At 42.2% G+C, this 22,295-nt stretch overlaps 1 protein-coding gene across 2 annotated transcripts in view; it reads right to left on the bottom strand.

The window, feature by feature from the left end:
• Nucleotides 1-22,295, bottom strand: part of LOC127660014 (serine/threonine-protein phosphatase 2A 55 kDa regulatory subunit B beta isoform-like) — a 107,486-nt gene that overhangs the window by 55,642 nt on the left and 29,549 nt on the right. Inside the window, exon 1 of one of the 2 annotated variants that reach the window (XM_052150058.1) lies at nucleotides 484-979. The exons of the other annotated variant lie outside the window; for it this stretch is intronic. Within the exon in view, the coding sequence (XP_052006018.1) occupies nucleotides 484-553 (70 nt within the window). The 5' untranslated portion in view covers nucleotides 554-979. Of the gene's footprint in view, nucleotides 1-483; nucleotides 980-22,295 lie in introns of those variants that run through there. 2 annotated transcript variants of the gene reach the window in all.

Genomic DNA, 22,295 nt, shown 5'->3' with positions numbered 1-22,295 from the left:
TCCAAAGCATACCCATCCCCTCTGTATCACTGCACTGCTGATAAATTGCACAAGTCTTCTGTTATGCCAGTCATATCTGACTCATTGTACATGTCACTTGCTCAATGGCATAGTAACACCTAAAACCAGAGCACAGTGAAATATAATGCCTATATATAGTCCTTAATAGTTTTTAGCCTATATAAAAGTAAATAGATTTTATTCCAAGCTGTCTTGAAAATATGTTATCTAATGCGCCATGCACACTACATAGGAGATATAATAAACTGCACCCTACATATGAATAGAATACATAAATCACAAGTATACTTAAAATTACCAATCAGCAATAACAATCAGGAATGCACCAACAAGCTCTATATGCACATCCACCATATTAATACACAGGAATGGTCTTCAACATAAACCCACTTCGCATCTCACCCACCCCCCGCCATCATTAATATCCGAGAGAATCGAATTCAATTCGATTTTTCCAAATACCTTCGGTTGCATAGTTGTGGTCCCGAAGGAAGCTGTTGTTGATTTTGCGGCTGTCACTCTCCTCCTCCATTTATGATACCGTTATATGTTAATCTTAAAGTAGACACGCAGGAATCCATCGTGGACACCGAACATCAGCAGGCGGTTCTCGGGTCCATCGCGCTGTCTGTCATGACACCGGTCGCTCCTCTCATATACGTGACGGATGATCTAACGCCGGAGGCTCCTGTCCGTTTGCCACGGGGGGCATCAACTGTAACGCTTGGCAGCAAAGCGACGTCCCACGGTGATACAGTGCCAAAAATCGCTCAATTCATAATTCACGCGTGGGAACGACTTCTGAAACAGGTGTATCGGCGAACCCGTCTAAAAATCTCCTTTCTAGAGAGCTTGAATGAAAAACGAATGCGTAAAAGGAGCAAGACTGTCGCATGAGCCCTGGTAAACTGGGTGCGCGAGATGTGGTAAAGTGAGGATTTAAAACTAGGGCAGGGATTTCCACCTTCTGAGCCGAGGGGGCGGGGTTATGCGTCAAGTCCACCTCTCCAGCCTATCTTTCTCTATCTCTCTCTATCGCTCGATCTTGGTTTGCTGCTAAAACAGTCTGTTTCGTTACGAGAACGAGCTTCTCATACGATTGCAACGTTCTAGAAGTTCTAGTAAGCGCGAGCTCCTCCCATTCATTCAGGCGCTGTCCAGTGCTGAAATGACAGCACGTGCCTTTCCGAATGTCCTCTATCGTGGATCTTACCACAACTGCGAACAAATGACTTGAGGCACTAGAATAGCTGACAGTTATTCACCATGTGTACACTGTTTTATTGGTAGCACTTTACAGCGCCTAAAAACTAAATACCTTGCGATTCCAGTGCTTGCTCGGCAGCAATGTATTGACATTTTTCTTAGTTCTTTTAATTCCATTTATTCTGCTCGAACCAATTAATGAAATCATTTCAAACTTTATTTTCTAGATAATTCAGCATCAAGGGCTGTTCTGAAGTCTGCGCTATTTTTAATAGTTTTACCTATGCAAACATGCGCTAGACGGACATCACTGTTGCGTCTGGAGCTCCGGGTTTTTATAGCCACGTTTTTAAATGTGTTGTTTTTTAAAACATTTCCTTGTGTTTATTTAGTAAAAAAACGGTGGGAAACATACCTTCATTCATTTTAACTAGATTTTTATTTAATGCCTTTAAAATATTGAATCTACTTGGCCACAATGGCTGTTTGCATTACATGATGGTTCCTTAGATTATTATTTATTTTTGTATTTTTTTTAAATGGCACGTCAGTTTTGGATAGATTTGATTTACATGCTGTTTTTAATATCAAACTCTGCATGCATGTTCCCTTGCTAATCTAATTTTCTGATGTCTTCAGCATATTTTCCACTTTAATCTATCAGATGTCAGTGTCGAAAACAAATTGGCTTAATAAATAAATCTGGTTTATTGCGCCTAAAGGCTCCAGACATTTAATTTCAAAAGCCAAATTACAGATCAAATCCTTTTGCCACAATCTGTCTGTAGGCCTTTTCGTTAATACAGTCCACCATCATGTGCCATTTTCCACTTAATCGGCCCTTAGTTTCCAATAGAATGCATGTGTGCTGCATCTCTGGGCAAGCTGTAATCAAGCATATTGCACTGCACCTGTTTCCATGTGATTTTCAAACCTTTCCACCCCACTGAATGTATCTGAAGCATCTCAGCTCAAGCCCACATGCTGTTCCTCTCCCCTGATGACAATCCTTATCATTATTCCAACAGGGCGACAAAAATCAATGATTTTCTGTCAGGGGAGAAGGAGGACCGGGATGATGACAAATTCCAGTTGGCATCATTTAAAGATCAACAGAGAGAGCAGATATCTGTCAGTCAGAAGGAGAGAGGGGGGCGAGAGATATAGGGGAGAGAAGGAGATGCAGAGATGCATTAATAAAAAAAGAGATGGAGTGGGAGGGAGGGAGGGAGGGAGGGAGACAGTCGAGAGAAAAAAAGGAGAGATTGGAGAGTGGGGCAGACTGTTTTACAGAGAGAGCCGCACATTGCCAACAGCATCAACAGTCTGCTTGGAGATCAGTCGTGATGCTTTATTTAAAGTCCAGCCACTCTGCCTTTACATTCCTCTGTAGCAGTGACTTAAAGGAATAGTTTACCCAAAAAAGAAAAACCTGCACTGAAAAAAGTGGTAACCTGTAACCTTAAGGAGCTACCTGACATAAACCTTACAATGACTTTCGCTGGTGTAACTTAATTAATTCAGGTTGATTTAGTGGTGTTAAATGGTTCTCAACCTTTTTGACTCCAAGGCCCCCAGTTGATGGAGAAACTATTCAAAGGACCCCCATGTTGGCCAATATTTCCTCTGTAGTTCCAGTGTAATGATGACAAAGCTGCTTGCTTTCAAACTTTATTAATAGAAACTAGGAATGTCAATAGATAAATTAATTGTGATTAATTTTGTGATTCCAGAAGTTTTGAGAACTGTGTGTTCTTCAGTAAAAAAGTTGTTAAAGGAAGTAGTTGAATTAAAATAAATAATGATGTCAGTTTACATGTTTTACATCTTGATTTTAAGCAGTTCTAACGTCTCACGTGTTGGGTTTACTTCATATATATGTAGCATTTTTGCATCACGTTTTTTTAAGTAAATTCAACTTACGGTCATTTTATGCCAGCATAGCTAGAAAAACTTTGCTAAATATATACACAAATGTATCAGTTCATTCAACTTTATTTACTTGAAAAGGTATGTCACATAAATTATTCAAGTACAGCGGCTTATGGGTAATCCCCACATCCTCAGTTCTGTACTTGATTATTTGTTAGTAGCACTTAAAATCTTAATTTTATGGATATGTAAGCCAAAGAAGTTCAAGGAACTCACAGTTATTCATTTACTTTATGTAACACTCTAAGGTCACCTTCTAATTAAACATTTGTTTTGTACACATTACTGCAAATTAGGTAAAGCTAAACATTTTATAAATATGCACGTTTCAGAGTAGAAGCTATATATTTTCTTACGTAAGGGTTCATAATTTCTTTCGGTGTATTATAGCGAGTAAAATTCTTGTAATATAGCTTATATTAAATACTTTAAAATCACCTCGAAGCCCTTTTGAATGTTTTTGGTGCCCCTTTTTATTGGGCCCTGGCCCCCTGTTTGAGAACCACTGGGTTAAATCATATTTTTGACTTAAAGGTGCAGTAAGCAATTTTTTTCATGGAAAGGTAAGCAAAAAATTGTCCTACTCCCTGAAAGATCTTAATGAAATAAGTGTTGTGAGATATCTCACCGGTTTCTGTGACAGCTCTAGACTTATCTCACAGGCCGTGGACAATGATGCTTTCTGCATTTTGGACATTCTCATAGTATTGCAGTTGCAGTGAATTATTGAGGCATAATGCCATTTTTATGCCATGTTGCTCATAACGTCTAGGTTACGTATGTAACCTCCGTTCCCTGATGGAGGGAACAAGACGTTGTGTCAGAAAAGCGACACTAGGGGTCTCTCTTGAGCGCCGATATTCACCTCTGAACTATGAAAAAAGGCCAATGAGAGTTGGCAACCAGTATTTGCATGTCCCGCCCCCGGACATACGGGTATTTAAGCGGCGCAAATACGGCAGTTCATTCAGGATTTTTCCGAGGAGCCGGAAATGGTCCGGCCACAACAGTGGCTCGGCTCAGCGACGTGGCAGGGGAGACACAACGTCTCGTTCCCTCCATAAGGGAATGGAGGTTACATACGTAACCTAGACGTTCCCCTTCTGTCGCTCTCTCCACGTTGTGTCAGAGAAGCGACACTAGGGGTCCACTTATAAAAGCGCCACGCGCTGAGCCGTGTACGTGAACTGCTGATACAGGAGCGAGCAGGTATTCTTACGTGCAGGACGACCAACTGTATCAGGCTGCACGTACCCTTCCCCAATGCCCCATTTAAGCCATCAGGATTCCTTATCGTTACCCTGGAGGGGGGAACAAGGTGCTGGCCGCCAACCTGGGAACGGGCCAAGCCTGGCCGGGCCTCTTTTCTCTCTATGTTTCTCGCATAGAGCAATTTACACGCATTGAGGGAAGGGGGTCTTAGCCCTTATTCAGGGTGGAGAAGACCCTGCGGAGGCCACGCCTACCCGAGAGGGGAGGCAAGTTTAAGTGGCAAAACCATCACAGGCCTGACTTAGGGCCTATGTGGAAAAGTCGGTGCGGTGGTGGATCCAGCCTATAGAGGGGGGAACATACAGCACGGCAACCGAGGCAGCCGTGACTGCCTAAGGGAAGTACGGGAGTCCACTCGCCAGAGGGGACAGAACAGTGGCGTTACACACAGGGGGATTCCGAAGGAGGCCTTACCTGTGGAGCACCTATACCAGTGCAGGGTAGCTTGCGGTACCCGCAGTGGCTTGGGTCGGCGAGTTCCTCCGCTGAACTGCGACCCACGAGGGCTAGGGAGGAATCAACCAGTGTCCCAAACCTGAGATCTCCTGGGAATGAAGGCGCACTGTTTTCCCTGGTTAGGGGGAAGGGCGCTAGATGCAAGCGATTCACCCGGTCAGATCGTGGGCGTGCCACAGAGTTCTATGGGCTCGGTACCTGAGAGAACACGGGACGATACTGACTCAACTCGGAGATTGTAGAATCTCGCGAAAGTGTTCGGTGTTGCCCAGCCCGCTGCTCTACAAATGTCTGCTAGGGCAGTGCCCCTAGCCAGTGCCCATGAGGACACAACACTCCTGGTGGAGTGGGCTCGGACCCGCAAAGGGGGGGGCACGGCCTGGGTGTGATAAGCCAGGAAATGGCGTCGAGAACCCAATGGGCGAGTCTCTGCTTGGAGACAGCATTCCCTTTCTGCTGTCCCCCAAAGCAGACGAAGAGCTGCTCAGAGCATCTAGTGCTCTGTGTGCAGTCCAGGTAGATACGTAAGGCATGTACTGGACACAGTGAAAGGGCTGGATCTGCCTCCTCCCGGGGCAGCGCTTGCAGGTTCACTACCTGATCCCTGAAGGGTGTGGTAGGAACCTTGGGCACATAGCCCGGTTGCGGTCTTAGGATCATGAACGTGTCTGCCGGACCGAACTCCAGGCAAGCGTCGCTAACAGAGAATGCATGCAGGTCCCCGACCCTCTTGATGGAAGCGAGCGCGATCAGCAGGGCGGTCTTGAGAGAGAGGGCCCTGAGTCCAACTGAGTCAAGCGGCTCGAAGGGGGGTCTCTGGAGTCCCGTAAGGACGACCGAGAGATCCCAGGAGGGGAACAGGTTAGGCCGGGAGGGAGCTATCCTCCGGGCACCTTTTAGGAACCTGACGATTAAGTCGTGCTTCCCAAGAGACTTTCCATCTACCGTGTTGTGGTGGGCCGCGATAGCGGCGACATACACCTTGAGGGTGGAGGGGTACAGCCTCCTCTCCAGCCTCTCCTGAAGAAACACGAGCACTGACCTAACTGCGCACTTCTGCGGGTCTTCGGCTCGGGAAGAACACCAGTCCGCGAACAGACGCCACTTTAGGGCGTAAAGATGCCTGGTAGAGGGGGCTCTGGCTTGGCTGATTGTATCTACGACGGTAGATGGTAGACCGGCTAGATCTTCCACATCCCGTCCAGGGGCCAGACGTGGAGGTTCCAGAGGTCTGGGTGCGGGTGCCAGAGCATGCCCCGTCCCTGAGAAAGAAGGTCCTTCCTCAGGGGAATCCGCCAGGGAAGGGCTGTCGTCCTTCCGGGTAGGCCAATAGGGGGCTACCAGAATGACTTGCTCCTCGTCCTCCCTGACCCTGCATAGCACCTGTGCAAGAAGTCTCACTGGGGGAAATGCGTACTTGCGCAGCCCCGCGGGCCAGCTGTGTGCCAGCGCATCTGCCCCGAGGGGAGCCTCTGTCCGGGCATACCAGAGCAGGCAGTGGGAGGTTTCTTGGGAGGCAAACAGGTCTACCTGAGCCTTGCCGAACCGGTCCCAAATCAGCTGGACCGACTGGGGGTGGAGCCTCCACTCCCCGCCAGGCAAGCTTTGTCTTGACAGCGTGTCCGCTATCACATTGAGGTTGCCGGGGATGTGAGTGGCGCGCAGTGACTCCAGTCGCTGCTGACTCCAAAGGAGGAGACGACGGGCGAGCTGTGACATGTGGAGGGAGCGTACTCCGCCTTGGCGGTTTATGTAGGCTACGACCGTGGTGCTGTCTGTCCTGACTAAGACGTGTTTGTGCCGAATTAACGGAAGAAACTTCTGCAGGGCCAGAAAAACAGCCAGCAGCTCTAGGCAGTTGATGTGCCAGCGCAGCGGGCCTCGGTTCCACCGGCCTGCGGCTGCGTGCCCGTTGTACACGGCGCCCCAACCCAATTTGGAGGCGTCGGTCGTGACCAGAATGCGTCGGGACACCTGCTGCAAGGGTACTCCAGCCCTTAGAAAGCAAAGGTCTGTCCAGGGTTTGAAGGTCTGGCGGCAGGCAGAGGTAACATTTACGTTGTGCGTGCCGCGGCTCCATGCTCGTCTCGGGACTCGGGTCCAGAGCCAGTGCTGAAGTGGTCTCATATGCATCAACCCCAGCGGCGCGGCCGCCGCGGAGGATGCCATATGTCCCAGGAGCTGTTGGAAACGTTTTAGCGGGACCACGGCGCCTGGCTTGAAGGAAGCGAGGCATTTCAGCACTGACTGATCACGCTCGTTGGAGAGACGTGCTGTCATTGAGACTGAGTCTAACTCCAGACCGAGAAAAGAGATGCTCTGAACCGGGGAGAGCTTGCTCTTTTCCCAGTTGACCTGAAGCCCCAAACGGCTGAGGTGCCTGAGCACCTGGTCTCTGTGTGCGCATAGTAACTCTTGAGAGTGAGCCAGTATGAGCCAGTCGTCGAGGTAATTGAGTATGCGTATGCCGGCTACTCGGAGCGGGGCAAGAGCTGCCTCTGCGACGTTCGTGAAGACGCGAGGGGACAGAGACAGGCCGAAGGGGAGGACTTTGTACTGATACGCCTGACCGTCGAACGCGAACCGTAGGAAGGGTCGTTGTTGAGGGCAAATTGAGACGTGGAAGTACGCGTCCTTCAGGTCTACCGCTGCGAACCAATCTAGATGCCGGACGCCAAATAGAATTTGTTTCTGGGTAAACATTTTGAACAGGAGTTTGGACAAGGTCCGATTGAAAACTCGCAGGTACAAGATCGGTCGTAAGCCACCGCCTTTCTTGGGTACAACAAAGTAAGGGCTGTAGAAACCCTTCTTCATTTCGGTTGGAGGGACAGGCTCTATCGCGTCCTTTAATAGAAGGGAGGCGATTTCTTCGCGCAGGGAATGGGCATGTTGGCCGTGGCAAATGAAAAAACAAAGGATTCTCCTCCCGGCCCTCCACTGGGGGACGGAGCGGTCTTACCACCTCCGGAGCTAACTTCTTGGACTCTGGGTGCATTGTCTCAGGAGCGCCTGGGAGCCTTCCGGGTCCTCGAGGGGGTCCGTGAGACAGGGGGCGTGTGCTTCCCGCAGTTTGCTCAATGCTGGGGCTGAGAGCTGGGCCCGGGTTGAGGCGGAGCTGGAGCTTGACTTCTGGCCGCGGGAGGACGCCCTCGGCGAGCAGACGGGGCATGGGCCGTGGCGGCAGGCTTGCGGCGAGGCATGATGTGAGAGATGGCCTCCGTCTGCTTCTTTACCGTGGAGAACTGCTGGGCAAAGTCCTCGACGGTGTCGCCGAAGAGGCCGAACTGGGAGACAGGGGCGTTGAGGAAGCGAGTCTTGTAGGCTTCACGCATCTCGACCATGTACAGCCACAGTTGACGTTCCTGGACCACTAGCGTGGCCATCGCCTGCCCGAGTGCTTCCGCTGTGACCTTCGTCGCTCTCAGGGCGAGGTCGGTCGCTGAGCGCAGTTCCTGCAGCGTGTCGGGATCAGGGCCACCCCCGTGCATGTTGCGAAGTGCCTTGGCTTGGTGGACCTGCAGGAGAGCCATGGCATGCAGGGCGGAAGCGGCGCGTCCGGTGGCGCTGTAGGCCTTCGCTGTCAGCGAGGAGGTTGCTCTACAGGTCCAGGAAGGGAGTACGGGGCAACCTCGCCAGGTGGTAGGGGTACCGGGGCATAGATGGATCGGAACCGCCCTATCCACCTGGGGAATCGCCAGCGTACCGCGGGCGCTCCGCCGTCGAGGGTGGCGAGGGCGGACGAGCCTGTGGCGGTGTGACGAGTGGAGAGGGTTGCTCTCCACGAAGACGTCAGCTTGTCATGCACTTCCGGGAAAAACGGAACTGGGGGGGCGAGGCTGTGTGCGGCGCGCAGACCCCAGGAACCAGTCATCCAGCCGTGATGGCTGTGGGGAGGATGGAGGGTTGTTGTATGAATGGCTATTATAACACTCGAGGCCTTTGGGCTTTCTTTTGCAGTCCTGTGAGTGGCGCGCAGTGACTCCAGTCGCTGCTGACTCCAAACGAGGAGACGACGGGCGAGCTGTGACATGTGGAGGGAGCGTACTCCGCCTTGGCGGTTTATGTAGGCTACGACCGTGGTGCTGTCTGTCCTGACTAAGACATGTTTGTGCCGAATTAACGGGTGGCGAGGGCGGACGAGCCTGTGGCGGTGTGACGAGTGGAGAGGGGTGCTCTCCACGAAGACGTCAGCTCGTCATGCACTACCGGGAAAAACGGAACCGGGGGGGCGAGGCTGTGAGCGGCGCGCAGACCCCAGGAACCAGTCATCCAGCCGTGATGGCTGTGGGGAGGATGGAGGGTTCCAATCCAAGCCCACGCTGTTGGCTGCCCGGGAAAGCATGTCGGACATCTGTGCGTCAGCCCCAACCATGGGCGTGCAAGCCCGAAGGCGGCAGCCCAGGGGAGTCCTCTGCATCAGATGCCACACCCTCCGATGTCGCGGCGAGCTCATCGGCTTCCATCGCAAGAGGGTCGGCTGACTGGCTGTGAGGCGAGTCGCCGCCGCCTCGAGCACGGACGGGAATCAACGAGCGTGCTGGGGCGCGGGTGGTCCGAGGGGGCGTACCCGGCGGAGCTGCACCTGCAGCCATCCCCAAATCGCCTCCATCGCCAGCCGCATCGTCCTCAATCCCGTGGGAAGAAGGGTTGTGAAGCTGTTGTGCGCCGTGGACTCCAACAGTTATGCAGCAGAGGGATGACAGGAACTCGGTGTGTAGTATGCAGCAATTGCAGAAATGACCATCGGCTCCGAAGAAATTTTCTGAATGAACTCCCGTATTTGCGCCGCTTAAATACCCGTATGTCCGGGGGCGGGACATGCAAATACTGGTTGCCAACTCTCATTGGCCTTTTTTCATAGTTCAGAGGTGAATATCGGCGCTCAAGAGAGACCCCTAGTGTCGCTTCTCTGACACAACGTGGAGAGAGCGACAGAAGGGGAACAGTTGTTAGATGAGGGCGCTATTTTGCAGCTTAAAAACACCATAAATAAACCATGACAATTACTTGTATACTATATTTCAAGACGTGAATTCTTGTGAAAACTTTGTGCGATGAACAGGCCGAAATTTAAGTTGTTATTTAAAGAAAATGTTCTTCTCCACCAGAGCAGTCAAATAAAATATTTTGAAGCCAGTGATGTTTGTTCATGCACAAGACACACAACATGATGCCAATGACGTCCAAACTGACATGATGTGTCAAAGGTCCTATATTTATATTTGAAAGCCACAGCAGAGGGAAAGATTTTCAGTACATAACAACTAACATTTTTTTTTTTTCAAACAAAGGTATTTTATGACTTTAGAAGACACAAGTCATATGGATTTCTTATATGGCTGTTTTGGCAGTTTTTCACCAATTTGGAGATTGATAGAAATAGTCAATTAAAAATGAAAAGATTTTTCCCAATTACCTAAGTTTGATATCTTATAATAATTTGTATTGATGGCAAAATCATGAGTTGTCATGAGACCATGTTGAAGCATGAATGTTTGGAACAAACCATGGGTGAGTAAATAATGACAGAATTCTCATTTTGGGTGAACTATTCCTTCATAGAAATGCTCCAATATTAATCTGTCTGTACATGTCTCTGCAAAGCCACTTGAGACCCTGTTTTGGCAAATCTCTCCTACACTGCAATTATACTCTGTGCAACAAATTAAAACATAGCCATTTCAAATACAGCAAGATCCATATGTACTCTAAGAGAGTATATTAGGGGAAATTGCTGTGTTCTTAGAAAACCTGTGGCCTCACAGAGATGTATGAATGGCTATTAAAACACTCGAGGCCTTTGGGCTTTCTTTTGCAGTCCTGTGATTTAGCCCATGCAATGGTGTGCATCAAGGCTTCAGCACAAAACATGAAGATAATTACAATGCTGTGATATCTTCATGGCCAATTGCTCGCACTGATGTGCAGTAATTGTGTTGGCCTGAGGATGCCTTTCCTGGGAAGCCTGCAGCACTCAGACCAACAGACCACTGAAGCCTTAACAGAGAACAGCCATGATAATTTCACAATGGTTAATCAATACATTAGTATTGATCCTTACTCCTCAATCATGTGTCCTGCAAAAAATATGATTTGAGTTTTATGATTATTAGTATCAAATGGCTTCATCAATATATATATATATATATATATATATAGAGAGAGAGAGAGAGAGAGAGAGAGAGAGAGAGAGAGAGAGAGAGAGAGAGAGAGAGAGAGAGATTAAACCCTAACCTGACTGAGATGGGAGTAAGAATCCTTTTGAAAGTAGCTGACAAAACAAGATCCTCAAATATGTGCTACTGCAAATGGAGCGCTTCAAGAACAGCATATAAAGTATAAACCAAATGTGACATTTATCAAGCCAGAAAGCATGCAATCAACATAGATGACAAATGTTGCAAACAAAGAAAATAAGGTCATCATGGGATGTGAGAAAGAAAGAGAGGGGGGGGGTGTAGACAACCAGATGGATGCATAGTTTTAGCAATGCTTTTAACCTAAAGCCCAGAGGCAAGCGCCTTTGTCAGGCCAGTTTACATGCGAAGTCATTCCAGTTAAAAGATTGAGTAGCTTACTCCATCACTGCATTTAGCATACTAACACAAAGACTCACATCCTGAGAGAGCATGTGCATGCTGGGTAGATTATTTTAGAGGGCATCCAGTTAACCCATCGCTATATATATATATATATATATATATATATATATATATATATATATATATATATATATATATATATATATATATATATATATACATACAGTACACACACATCCTGTACATTAGAAATATGATGGCTTGATTAATTGAGTGAAAGTAAAAGGAAGAAATTAAAGCAATGCAGAAAATTGTTTGACATTTTATATAATTAATATTATAATGTTAATTTGAAAATAAAAACATGGACAAATTAACCAATTTATAAATGGGAGCAACTAATGAACTTTCAACTTTTAAGACACCTCCTCTCCCACGTGCCACTCGAAGGAGATGTAAGACGCCCTGTCATTGGATGGTTATTTATTTATATATGTATGAGCAGTTTGTGCTCTATGAAGCCAGAGCAAAAGAAAGTACCATGAAGCATTTCAGAAGTTAATGGTCTCTTGTCACCGCTGCTGTTAAATGCAGAGTGTGGCCCTCCTCGAGTGTGAATAATGGAAGGGAGCCGGTGAGGTACCGAGCCGCTGGAGAAAGATTCTGGACCTCCGGGCTGCAGCGGCCGCCGGAACTTGAACCAACCTGAAGCAAATACTTCTTCTATTTGTCAAAGTCAAAAGAACCCACAATCAAGTCTCTAATATTCTGGGTTCTACAGTATATACTGTACGTTTCAGGTCCCTCTTTCAGTGTAAATCTATGGGATGTTTCTTGCCTGTTTTATTGTCTGCCAGTCGGAAAATATTTGGTCTAATCACTCAGAAAAGTAATCGCAAATCTCTCCTCAACAAGCCGCATGGTTGAGGTATCAGTCATGTCTGTAGCTTGTTAAATTGTAATACTTAGGGTTATAGGTTTGTTCCAGTAAACAGCAGTAATAATAAAACTATAAAAAATAAAAGATATTTAAATCAAAACAAAAGAGAAAAGGAGAGAGCAAATACTAACAAGTGTGTGAGCTGATCTCAAAAGACATGTGCAAATAAACCAACACACTCACATGGCGAAATCGGCAGGATTCGTATCACTTTTCTAAATTTGGTTAATTCATATGATATCGTGTGACTGCACTCGTTTGAATTCCTACGACTTTCACTACAGCCAATGACATCGCCCGACATCATTTCCATCTAATACGTGACAATTACTTGCTTCTGTCACACACAACAGCTTCATATCATGTTTACATACTCTACTGATTTAAGTTTAGGATAAGTTAAATTAAGGTTAAGTTTAGATAAGTGATTTGGGTTAGGGCATAATATTATTAAGTATGTCCTTAATGCCTCATTGTGTGGAACTAACGCTTCCACCCTCATTAGACATCCGGGAATTTGCACGTGATGAAGTCTTACAAGTTTATGCAAACAACATCGTGCGAGACCATATGAAATAGCCAACCCGTAATTATGTATGACTTTTGACTTCTGTCCCCTAACCCTCACAGAAACCTTTTTGCATTTTTACATTTTCAAAAAAACATGTTTAGTATGTTTAATAATCCATTTCCCTCGTGGGGACTGCTGGCTAGGCCCCACAAGGTAGGTGATCTCAGGTTTTACTATCCTTTTTGGGACATTTGGTCCCCACAATGTAGTATAAAAACACACACACACACACACACACACACAGGCACTTTTCCAAGGCAGAGTATCATTGTGAATTCTCATAAGAATACAGAAAATACAGAATTTTACAGTCATTCCCAATTGTGATTGTAAGGAAGAAAAGCACGGCAAAGGAATCCTTTACCATCACACTGGTTGCTAGGAAACTGCTTATAGAACAAACCATTGCTATGCAGCACAACAGCTGTCTGTATAATTGGATCATTAAACATCCTAAACTTCATCATTTGAACCATAGCTGCTTTAATGCAGTCAAAGCACAGCTAACATCTTTCTAACATGAAGGTTAATCGCCCAAGCAAGAATAACTGCCAAGATGACTCGTCTATTTACACGTTTCATTTGAGATTTTTGGAATTAATCTTTCACAGTATATGTAGAGTGGTGTTGACAAAGTGTTTCAAAGTGATTTTACTAATGACATTAAAATATATCACCCATGTCTATGTGCCCATATACAATTTCCTATGCAGTCATCAAACATGTACCTTTTAAACTGTGGATTTTAGAAAGTCAATATTTTAAAATAGCTGCAGGGAAATACAAGTATTCTTGCCCCTCATTTCAGGATGCATGACAGACTTTCACATTACCTGTCTACTATCTTGTCATCTAGACTTGTAATTGACCAGCAGTGACCATTAAAACAAGCCAACCTGTGCTGCTGGAAAAAGAAATAAAGAAATAATGGATAAAAGCTGAGAAGGCTTGGTCAGTTTTTTCCATGAATGAATGATGCACGAATTTGCACCATTATAGTAATTATGTGTAATCATTTAATTGTTGCTTGTAGTAATTATCTACAATGGCTGCACCATCACTCAGAATCTCTGCTCTATACCAACAAGATGTATTTTTTGGTCAGCCAATTATGGTATAAAAAGCATAGCTCTTCAAGTTGGCAGTCGGGCTCCAGGGATTCTCTCTGGCATAACTCCACTCCAATGATGAATATTTTAATAGAGAGAGGGAGAGAGCCCGGGGTTTAGCTCTCTCGAGTCTCAACAATCATGCTCGGCCAGAGTCCTAACAAGCCCCTCTAGAGTTGAAAACAGTGTTATCAGATCTCGCTAGAAAAACAAGCAACCTTGCTTAAATTCATATATCACATTTATTGTGCACTGTAAAACCGAATGTACTCAGGTTGAATCAGTCATGTTAAATAATATTTTTTGACTTGAATCAAACCAGTTAATTTGAGATGTTTCCACATAAAGTTCTGTACCGTATACTGTATTCTGGAAATAAGCCCAAAATGTATAAGTGACTTACCAAAAAAAAAACAAATCCCAATGTTGCTCTTTATAAGCAAACATGGCAACACTGGTTATTTTGGTAGATTCTGGTGGATTTTACATAGCCAAGCTCAACCCAAAGCCCCTACTCTCCCTTCCTGGCCCCTCCCCTCTCCTCTGCCCCAACACAGACCCTTAATCTGCGGGACAATCCCATTTGGCCGAGCAGCTGCCAGGTCTGATCACAAGCAGGCTGCAGCCGTCTTCCCCCGCGGGGATGCCAAGCTGTCCATGGAGGACCCGACACAGCCCACCCACTCTGTTTTCCCTATTCGTTCTTTGCTTGTCTTATTCAATCACTCTATACTCTCTCTCTCTCTGTCTTCTTCAAATCTCTCACTCTCTTGCTTTCACACCCCCCTTCCCCCCATTCACGCTTCTGTGCCCAGGGGCTGCTCGAGACCTTCGTCATCCTCCATTTTCCCAGTCTCTGGAATGGATCAACGGGTACTGTTTGATATCGTGATGACAGAACCATTATAAGTGGAGAACTCTGACTGAAATGACTCACACAACAAAGAAACTAAGCTCAATAAAGTCATGGAACTATATAAAATAAAATAATAATAATAATACAAAAAAGTTTTTATTTTAAGTAACATTTACATTTTTGCTGTTCAACCATTTATGCTTGGATGGGCCACTGCTGGCAGGTCCGTGAGAAAAAATATAATTATCAAAATATTAATAACTACAGTCTTGACCAACACAAAATAGGTATCATTTTTAAAGCATTTGGAAAGGTTAGAGCTCCCTAAAGCTTCAAAGCTCCCTCAGAAGATGTTCTTTACAACGCATGTACTTTACAATGACCAAAAGTGAGCAAGTGCTTTCAAATTTTCAGACAAATCAGAAGTGTTCAGTTTTGATAATTTAGAAATAATATTTGCAATGTGTATATTTGCACTGATCAAATAGCCATGTGTCATATGTCGTTGGAAATACAATGAGCATATTTGTTTTGTATTATTATATTATTACTTACAGACAAAAATATAGCGAGTACCACCCAAGCAAATGTGTTTCACATACATGTTATATGCAAACAGATGTTTGCCGCGTTTTCGCTTTTAAATTCATGAAAAATAAACAGTATATAAAATATCACATACCATTAATTAGAGGAGGCGATGATCTTTCAGTGAGCCCACACACAAGGTTTCATAGATCATTAGATAATTTGTTAGCTTTCCTGGATCTGATTATGTCATCCGAAATGATGTAGCATCATGGAACGCTAAACAAATCGGATTGGGTTCAGATCTGGGCAAAAAGTCATCCATATTTGGGCAAAGAGACATGTGATTGGTGATGGTCACATATGGCCACCAGATGATGACTCAAATGGCACAGAATGAAATCATTCTTTGAAATCTCCTTACTGAAACCATGTTTGCATGATATGCAAACCTTTAGTCACTGTTGTGTTTGCATGTGTATTAGTTGTATATTTTCATTAGTTTTTATGTACAATTATAATGTTTTATTTGTTTGGAGAGGCTTTTGGACAAATGGATATGTTTTTGTACACTAGGATAAATTATTTTTGTTATGCAACAACAACAAAAAATTCTCAATTCTACAGTTACAAATACAGTACACGATTGGGAACAAAACAAATACAGTTTTTCAGAGCTAACTTATTTAAACCAGAGATAAGAAAAAAAGTTAATTTTTGGTTAAAGTTTTTTAGCCATTTCTTTGGCTGAAAGTCACAGAATGTATCATAATCTATATCATTCAACGTTTTTAAAAGTTTACTTTACAATGATACAAAAGACTTTATCCTCCTTGTTTTTACTTTTTTTTTTTTTTTCTACAAGCCTTTCATTTTGGGCATGCCAATGAAACAGGAAATATTTAAAAACACCCTCAGAGCTTAAAGATTTAAAGAATCATTTGGTTATTCATAGCAGTTTTCCTATTTACATTTAGCTTAAAAGCCATTAAATTAGACTTAAAAAAGATGTAATTAATTTAACAAATGTTGACCTTTTGTGACAAGTTATGGGGAATGCTGTCACAATAAAGGTCAGCGTGTGTTAAAGGAATGTTCCGTGTCCAATACAAGTTAAGCTCGTATACACTAATATACACAATCTCGAAAGTCTCAAATTTATAGACACAAGATGTACACATTAAAAGTATTAACATGATTTTAGTGAGATAAAACACTTACTATCCTTATTAGTGTAAAGTTACTGTATATCCAGTACTAATATTACAGGGTTTTGTTGTCATGGCAACAAAGTTGCAATATTAAGCTAGGAAGCAATTTTATCACACTAAAATCATGTTAACATACTATAATAATACACTATAATGTTAACATCTTGAGGCTATACTTTACTGTAAAACAGTGTGTATTTTAGCATTTATGGACTGGCCCCTTTCACCTCCATTGTAAGCATCTCACTGTAACCACAATTGTTTTTGTATTTGTTTAATAACCAGGGTAGAGTCAAAACTTTTTTTTCTTGTGAAAATCAGCATTATAGCTTAACTGGTACATTCCTTTAAATAAACATTTTCCTGGGCATTAACAGTGCAACATTTCTATATATAGTTTGACAACAAGCCATGATCTGCTCTAAAATAATAATAATAATAATAATAACAACAATAATAAACTTATTTTATAGAAATCCTTTATTACAAGCAAAGGAAGGTATCCAAAAAAAATATTTAGCCTTATTTTAAATATTTTTTAAGATTTGTAAGATTTACACAATTTCATAAAAACGTGCATTGAATTGAATTGTGTAATTTTTAACAAAGTTAAATTAATATATATTTGTTAATATATATTATTAATAAATATACATTCCATTGATGTGCCCTTCACCGAAATCAATAATACCCTCAAAACTAAATTTTTAAATGTACACACACACACACACACACACACACACACACACACACACGCGCGCGCGTGTTAAGCTTAAAATTTCGTTTTTCAGTGTATTATTGATTTCGGTGAAGGTCACATCAATAGAATGACCCAATAATCTGCTGAATGGTTTTGACTGTGTGTAATTCATCATAGCTGTGAGAGGCATTGAGCTGTTTGTGGAGGATACAGGTGCTCTAGTGAAAGCACGCTACAATGTGTCTGGCTGATAGGATGGGCCGGTAACATAAGATGATGCCATGTGGCAGTCAGAGTCACAGACAGACCTGACATCTGTGTGAGAGGAACATTTATTTCTTCATCACATTTAAACCACATTGTGTATTTACATTTATGCCCACTGTATTCTCCTGTATCCTTGTCCCTATCTTTTATTTACCCCTTCATTTCCTTCATATTTATTTACTTCACCAACACCACTTATTTCTGGTGCTTGTTTAAGGTGACACAACTGAGTGACATAACTATAACACATTTGATATATTTATTGTTTGATTTACTTATGGCAACTTGACTTGTATTCACTGGATTGATAATTATAAATGATACATTAAAACTGATTCACTGTAACCAAACTTTAAATTAATTTAAAATTATCCATTTCCAATCCTAATTTTGTGTTCAGTTGTAAAGGGTTTATTCAAACTAGTAAAGTTATCCAGTGAAAAGCAGTGTATTTTTCTTTTTTGTATTGTTGTTTGATTAATATTCCCTACACATTCATATGTATGTACGGGACGTATGCAAACTAAAGGACTGTTAATAATTGTATATTAATTAGTATATTAGTAAATACCATGTGCTCCCTTTGATTTACCCTGATATTATTAAAGCAACATAAAGTGGCTAAGGGTAAAACATTATCCTGCATATGGTGAGGGTTTGTCCAATCCAGCCATTCACCTAAAATTAATTTGACCCTTGATTTATCAACCTGAACAACCAAACATAATATATGGATAAATCCTATATGTAACGTGAGAGTCACATAAATGCATTTAGAAATTGCATTTAAAGTTTTTGTTTTTTTTTGAGAGAGAGAGAGAGAGGGGGGTTGATGGGGTGACATTTTTCTTGGTTTCTGCCACTGCCCTTCAAAATGTCTGTGCATGTCCTTGCCATAGGCGTACATTTAAGAAGGATATCATAACTGGAGTGGTGGCTTGGGCAAGGAAGCAACCTCCCAGAAAACCCTAGCAACCACCAAGCAACGCCCTGGCGACCACCCAGAACACCATGTGACCATATGCTGGAAAACCTAAGAACACTACCAACCACATAGTAAAATCCTGGCAACCATACAAAACACCCTAGCATTGTGCCAACAAGTTGTGGACAAGAAAGGATCTGTAACATTTTCTTCAGAAAATCTAGTTTTTTATATTGTATATTTCTATTATTCTAAGTACTTTATAATCTTTGTGAATATTGTAAATGTTAACAATCATTACAAAAAAATATCTGAGGACACAACTAAAGAGAAAAAAAGAAAGACATAGCAGAGCTAAATAGAGAGATAGTTTTTGGGAGAAAAGGAAGAATATGTATTTATATTATTAGATATATACACTGGCAGCCAAAACTGCTGTTTCGGAAGGAAATTGGTACTTTAATTCGTCAAGGAAAGAAATAATTTTTGATCAAATCTAGACAGACCCCATTTCCAGCAGCCATCACTCCAACATCTTATCCTTGAGTAATCATGCTAAATTGCTAATTTGTACTAGAAAATCACTTTATCACCATTATATCAAACACAGTTGAAAGCTATTTATTTCATTAAATGAAACTTAGCATTGTGTTTGTATTTATTTTTGTGTTGCCACAGTATGCAATAGACTGGCATGTCTTAAGTTCAATATTAGGTCAAAAATGGCAAAAAAGAAACAGCGTTCTCTAGAAACCCATCAGTCAATCATTGTTTTGAGGATTGAAGGCTACACAATGCTTGACATTTTTCAGACAAAGTGCAACTGGCTCTAACAAGGACAGAAAGAGATGTGGAAGGCCAGATAAACAAGAGGATAAGTACATCAGAGTCTCTAGTTTGAGAAACAGACACCTCACATGTCCTCAGCTGACAGCTTCATTGAATTCTACCTGCTCAACACCAGTTTCATGTACAACAGTAAAGAGAAGACTCAGGGGTGCAGCCTTATGGGTAGAATTGAAAGAATAAAAAAGAAAAAATCCTTTTGTTGGATCAGCTAAATCAGGGGTCGGGAACCTATGGTTCTAGTGGCTCTTTGTTAAAAAATAAAATGGCTCGCTGGGTGTCTCACCATTCACAAACACATGATCATTTAAAACTTTCTAGATATAATTTTCTTTGCAAAGCTTGAAGTCAATGACACTGTTTTGATTTCCTTTCTCCTGAATTTGTTGTACAGCCTACTCCTGGTGAACAAGGTTTGAAATGAACACCCGCCAAATGCAGATTTTTCATACAGAGTATTTTGCTGATATACCAGCCACTGTGGAGGCGACCTGTAAGACTTCTCAAAGTAATATATTACAAGAAATTAGACACAAAGACGCAAATTTTCAGAAACATGTGTGATTATATTTTGAAGAACAGACGAAAGAAAAGCGCCACTGCACGTCTGATTTGATATATGTGTGCGCAGTTAGCTCTGAGTGCAATGAAAGCGCTTCTCCAAGACACACACATGTACAGAGTTCTGGGCCTTATTTCCCAATAACTGTTGATCTTAGCTGTTAAGATCATTTTCTACAATCGATTTTATGAACATTTGTAATTTTTTTATGTGCGCCCAGGGTGTGAAATAGCACCCACCACACTCCAAATGCCACGAGACTCAATCCAGTTTGCAGGTCCTCGTCCAAATGTATATCATGCGCAAGTAATTTTACTTATCTACCAGCAACAGGCAGGTGACCTGTAAGATGTCTTGGAGTGAAACGTGCTAGAAAAAGCACACTTTTTTATTTTTTTAAGAAAAGCCATCAATGCTCGTGTCTGATTCTCTGTTTGTTCAGAAGCGTGCAATGGGGCCCTGTCTCATGGAACAAGCACATGTACAGAGTTATCTCTCCCTTTTCTCTGTTTCATTCATCTAAAAACTGTTTGGAAGAATAATGTTGTCTATGAGAATGCAGCACATGATCTCCGATCATCTCATGAAGTACTACGAGTTTAGTTCGCTCTTACACATTGTGAATGTGACTCTGCAGGTTGAGTAATATATACAAGCATCTTTGTATTAAAGAAACAAGGACGAAAATTATTAAATCACAAAGCAATACAAGACACATTCACCTTGATCCTAAAATTGAGTTTTCTTTTCTTTTCTTTTGGCAGCATTAGCTATGATGATTATTATAATTATCTTTACATTTATAATTGTCTTTAGTTCTTAATCTGTAGGCTATTAGTAATTTTCCACCTGTTGTCATTAATGGATGCTTGCGTGATGGCAAATGGGGCCATTGGAGATGGAAATGTTTGGATTTGAGGAGGTGGTTAAATAAGATAATTTAATCACTTTGTTATTTTAATGCTTTTTGGTTTCTTTTAAATTGTCATTTGAATTTCGAACTGTCTTTTGTTTTAAGTTTTTCATATTTCAAATTAATGTAATTTTTAAAGCAAAATCAATAAAGCAAAAATATTCACCGACCCTTGGCAGGGGGTTGACCATATAAACCGATATCGCAATATTTATAAGGCGATTATCGTAAAAATATTTTTTACATATCGCCCAGTGAAAAGAGAAGTTTAATTTTTCATGAACAATTGTAAGTCAAACACGTGTACTTAATTACATATTGCAACATGTTACCTATTCATTTTAGCATATTGTGTTTTTGAGTAGTCTATGTGCAATATAAGCACTTTATTTTATTGAAAAACTTTGATTTTAAAAATAGTAAATTATTTGTTTGTGGTATGGCTCTTTCGAAAACATTTATCAACCAACATTTTTAAAATAGTCTCTTTATTGAAAAAAAGGTTCCTGACCCCTGAGCTAGACTGTAAGGACAAGACAGTCACATCTATGGCAAGTGCTACAGGAAGTGTGGGGTGAAATGTCACCAAAGTATCTGAACAAACTGACAGCTAGAATGTCAAGAATCTGCAAAGCTGTCATTGATGCAGGTGGAGGATTTTTTGATGAGAACTCTATGAAGTAGTTTAAGAAGTTCAGAAAATTTTTATTTGTTTATTTTTGTCAAATTGTAATAGTAATTTTTCACGTTATTAATGTCCTGACTGTACATTGTGATCAGTTGAATGCCACTTTGGTGAATAAAAGTAACAGTTTATTCCCATAAGAGCAAAATCTCTACATTATTCCACTGTACATTATACTAATAATATATATATATATTATTTTCATAGATAATATTTATTTATATTTATTTTGAAATTAATACATATATATATATATATATATACACATGTTATTTTACACATTTCGCAAAAACTATCTCTATTTAGCTCTAGAATCCTCCTGGCTAATAGTCTATCTAATGTCACAGCACCATCTGCTGGACTGACCCTTAAAAAACACTAATGTGGCTGTTCCATGTGATGGAAATAGATTGTAATACCATGGTACTTTAATAGGTTAAATACCATGATACTGAATGAGTACCATATTCATGTACTATGGTATTTACATAATACTCCAAAGTACTTAAAAAAAATACCACAGTACTACTAGAGCATATGACCAAAAAATTGTATTAGCATGGTAAATATTAAAATGAAAAAACCCATGGGATTATTATGATGGTGTCACGTACAGAAAACATAGTAGTGCAATTGCAGTTTTTGTTAAGGAGAGAAGTTTATTTCTCTACCTGGAAATAAAACTGAAATAATTCTTTGAGTGAAACAGCAGAGAGCGCTATAACACACACACTAGATTATAAACCACTG

This window comes from Xyrauchen texanus, chromosome 19 (assembly GCF_025860055.1).
Source record: "Xyrauchen texanus isolate HMW12.3.18 chromosome 19, RBS_HiC_50CHRs, whole genome shotgun sequence".
In the NCBI taxonomy this organism is placed as follows: domain Eukaryota; kingdom Metazoa; phylum Chordata; class Actinopteri; order Cypriniformes; family Catostomidae; genus Xyrauchen; species Xyrauchen texanus.
Note: the sequence above shows the minus strand (reverse complement) of the source record. Positions and strands in the feature narration are given on the sequence as shown.